Source organism: Corticium candelabrum, unplaced genomic scaffold, assembly GCF_963422355.1.
Source record: "Corticium candelabrum unplaced genomic scaffold, ooCorCand1.1 SCAFFOLD_69, whole genome shotgun sequence".
Lineage (NCBI taxonomy): Eukaryota > Metazoa > Porifera > Homoscleromorpha > Homosclerophorida > Plakinidae > Corticium > Corticium candelabrum.
Window position 1 is genome coordinate 1 of NW_026912693.1, and position 4037 is coordinate 4037.

The window sequence follows — 4037 nt, forward strand, 5'->3', positions numbered from 1 at the left end:
AGCTATTGTAGTGATGTGCTGCTTTTCATCTTCTCACTTCTTTTCCTCTCAACATTTGGGTTGAGGTGATGTGTCTGCTTGTTTTATTGTGTGTTTTGTGTCTGTGTGTCTGTGTGTCTGTCCATTTGTCAATTGAATCAGTTAATGAGTTCATAATATTTTACTGTCGTCTTCTTCTCTACATATCTGGGTGTTTATCTCTTTGCACACTCGTCTGTAAATTATTGTCTGTTTGTCTTTTGTTAATTTCTATTTGTTTGTATGTCGTGTTTGTGTGTTTACATTTTGAATGACATTGTTTCTTCTCTTACAGTCTGTCTCATCCTTATGTGGAGGGTCGCATGTTTGTCATGAAACATCAATATGAAGAGACAGTAATGTGACTTTTTCATCTCTAGTTGTCTGTTTCCCAAGTTGTATTTGTGTTGCATAGATTGCTGAACTGCAGAGTGAAGTGGAGAAGATGAAAGAAGACTTAAGAAGAATATCTTTGTCACTAAAAGGAATTCGCTTTCGTGTAAGCCACTCTTGCAAGCCACTCTTGCATTTCTTTTTTCTGCTTGACTTTGTCGGAACCCTTTCTACTACAGAGTTGTGGTAAGGGGCGTTATCAAGCACAATAACGGAGCCTGGCTGTACATTGACTAACAGCTTCTGGAACCACTCCAAGAAATGCTCTGAGTTCGTTTCGTCGTGGTAGTCTGCGCTGTTCTTCTTTGATCTGAAAACCAAGTCTGCATTGGGAGTCCACCCCGTTTCACTTCCTGCGTGAAGTATGATGAGTCATTGACCCTTTCCTGAAGGTCTTTTCCACCCACCGCGTCCCTGTTCATCTAGCCAGAGTCTCTCCGGAGCCATGTGTGAGTTTGCCCAGGTTTCGTCCAAGTACACTATGGGACGGTCTTCTCTTCTATACTGCATAATGTTTTTGAGGTAATTATGGCGCTGCTCCATAATGTCTCTACGTTCATAGAAATATAGTTTGTCGTCACGTAGGGTATGTCTGAATCCCATTTCCTTCAGTAAGTGAAAGAGAGTTGTCTGCCCGCCAGGAAATACGCCTTTTTCGCGGACACGCACAAGGAGTTTTGTCCAAGGTTGGATAGTCTCTATTTTCATACATTTCATGTACTGTTCTCCGTATCGCTGCTGGATCAAAATCATCAACGTTGATGGTCAGTCGGCGTTCTCGTTTAACGTTTCTTCTGCGGTGTTTGAAACTGTTGACTTGACAATAAGTCTGTGTGGATCTTTGCCGACGTCGTTTTGCCTAGGCCAGTGGCAGCTACCAGTCGGTCGGTGACCCTGTTGAGACTGATGCGATGTTTGGCTCGTCGTTCTTCTTCGAAGAATTGTCTGATACGTTCAACAAGACGCTTTTCCGCTGAAACAACTCGCTCACTTTTTCTCCTTGCCATGAAACCTCTGCTTATCGTAACTAATAGGTTAATTATACAGCAGAGTTCTCGAGCTTCGCGCGCACTCTGGTCTGGAAGTTCGAGACTAACAGACGGTAGGCATGAAGGCGCTCCATCCAAGCGGCAAAGGCCAGACAAAAACATGCCCGGTTGGGCAATAACTAGTGATCATGAATTTTAGCTCTCTATAGACATATATCGCTGCATATGCATGTGCATGGGTCTAGAGGCCTGTCCACACTGGCAACTGGATCGCGATCCAACGGCAACGCTGTCCACACTTGCAACTCGATCGCGATCGGTTGAATCCAATTATGAATAGTGGGCGTTATCTTCACGTACGCTACGCGTGTAGTCGGAACATCTAGCACTCCTTACTCGTCTTTGTTCTCGCTCACCTTACGTCGCTGTATCAATGCTTTCCACAAGCAAAGAAGCCACACGTACACATCGGTCATCAGTCACGTGATATCGAAATGATCATGAGGCGGAGGTAGCATTTTCAAAGTGCAGTGTGGACGCTCGCTATCCCGATCGGATCGCGATCCATTCTGGTCTAGTGTGGACAGGCCTAAAAATGACATTATATTTCGAATAAAAACTGTTAGTTAATCCAATTTTTCTGTTCGTGTGTGAATCGAACGCTGGTCCATTACAAAAGCAATTCAATTCAATTGCCACGGTAATCTAACTACGTCTCTAAAGAGACTAGATTTACTCGTGTCTAATCTAAGATAATGCAAGATATGCTTACATTCTGAATATGATGTAAAAATCTGAGTCATATCTGGTATTCGAATCATTTACGCAGTGGATACATGTATGTATGGTAAACGTCATGTATGATATTGCGCAAATATGGCTAAATATGGGTAAATGTGGTATTCAGACAACATTGACCCAATATTTACCATTATGTAAACGTGTTAGTCTGTCCAGTGCATGATCAAGCCGTGTTGCGTACTACAGAGAGCATGGAGTTCCTGCTGTATGATGTAGCTATAGTCATTTGCAAACCGTACACATTTCGTTTTAGATAAATCGGACAGACATTTACCAACTAGCAGGTTGCTTTTCTCTAGCGGACGATGGTTTTTCGGCTACGAGGGCGTACCCCGCCCGTGGGGTAATTACTCTAGGATAACATGAAAAAACAATATGTAAATATGTACGAACCATTCCATATAAGGTATATCTAATTCTTAGCCCCTCCCCCCGCATATTACTGCGTATTTGCAAATATCGGACCACTCTTAGAGAAGATCCTCATACTGCGTGCGCATTACTCCTGCTAGAGAAGACGGTGCACATCGGTGAAATATGCTTGGAAAGACTTCTCTGCAAGGTACTCTAATCCCAGTCTTTGTAGTTCTCATTTTTGGGGGGTCTAAGAGAGGAGAGGCTTGTGATTCATCGAGATGCTGTTGCGTCGACAGTGCCACTGTCACGCAGTCAGGAAACGTTCTCACCATACAAGTCCGAGTTTCCGGTTCATGCTCCGGTTCCACAACACTCTCGACAACATGTAATACTTTCGGCAACTCTCTGTGTTTTGACGATTTCCTCAACCCTTCTATGGGTGTCTATAAAAGCGGCAAAATTGCATACTATGGCCTAGATTTCGACAGCGACATCTGTGACGCACGATTGAAATGTCAATCTGGATCGTGTGCGACTTCTTCTGCAGGTTGGGCGGGAGAGTACACCAAAACTACCGATACTGCAACGTTTCGTTGTGATCCAAAGCTGTGCTGTTGTGCAACATCAGCCGTTGCGTCTGCCAATGCTTCCGGTGTCACGCTAGCCATCACTCCCCTAGCCAGCGCAACCGGATGTCCAAACAAAGGCCGAAGTTTCAACGAAAACTGCTTGGTCCTAGGTGATCTGTACATGGCCTGTGGCGATATCGCCGACTCCGGCAATATTGGCAGTAGCTTTCTGATAAAGAAAAAAAGTGTTAGCGACTCTACCAACTATGTCTTCGAAAGCAATGACGCTTGCAACGCAGTGTTTGACTGCACGAGCAGCGACTGCACGAGCGGAGGAGACTTTGTCGGACAATATCAAGTCGATAGTACCGGTGGAGCCGCACAGAGCTCTAGCGCCATGTCTAAGTTCGTGATCACAGCGGGACTTTTTCTGTCTACTGTTTGGCTGCCCTATTAGCTAAAACACTTACTCGTGAACCTGGAGTTGCTTGTAGCATGGTACCAGATCAGTGCTCTGCGTTAGTCGTAAGTGATTTCGATGTTAGCAGCAATGATACAGTACTAGTGCTTGCGTTTGTTTGAAACACTGTCACATTTTTGCAATAGCACATAGCTGGAGCGCTTACGGATATGTAGTTGCTAAAGTTGTTGCAGTGCAGATTGATAAATTTGTCTTTATCCGCGTTTTTCTCAGGAATCCTATACTCTAACTAGATAAACTAACCCACACTTCCGTCTGTCTGGATAGATGGGACGTCTGTAACGCGCCGATCGACACGACGCCGGTCTCGGATCGTCGCGAAACGCGTCGGAAGGGTCGAGATCGGCCGTTGGAGACAAAAGTTCGAGTTGGATTTTGCCCGATTGCCTCCGACGGCCAGAAACGAGACTCTGGCAGCCTGAAATGAGA

General features: G+C 44.9%; 1 protein-coding gene and 1 long non-coding RNA gene across 2 annotated transcripts; both read left to right on the top strand.

The window, feature by feature from the left end:
• The first annotated feature begins 313 nt into the window (after positions 1-313).
• On the top strand, positions 314-2029 carry LOC134197936 (uncharacterized). Its single transcript, XR_009972718.1, has 4 exons — positions 314-374; positions 434-517; positions 591-933; positions 997-2029. It is a non-coding gene; the product is annotated as an uncharacterized LOC134197936 (long non-coding RNA).
• Positions 2030-2694: 665 nt separating this feature from the next.
• LOC134197935 (uncharacterized) lies at positions 2695-3805 on the top strand. The gene has a single exon (XM_062667287.1). The coding sequence runs from the start codon at positions 2739-2741 to the stop codon at positions 3582-3584; it is 846 nt and encodes a 281-aa protein (XP_062523271.1). The 5' UTR covers positions 2695-2738; the 3' UTR covers positions 3585-3805.
• Positions 3806-4037: the final 232 nt, after the last annotated feature.

Coding starts and splice junctions, on each gene's coding strand:
- LOC134197935 (XM_062667287.1), top strand. CDS start 2,739: ATGCTTGGAAAGACTTCTCTGCAAGGTACTCTAATCCCAGTCTTTGTA.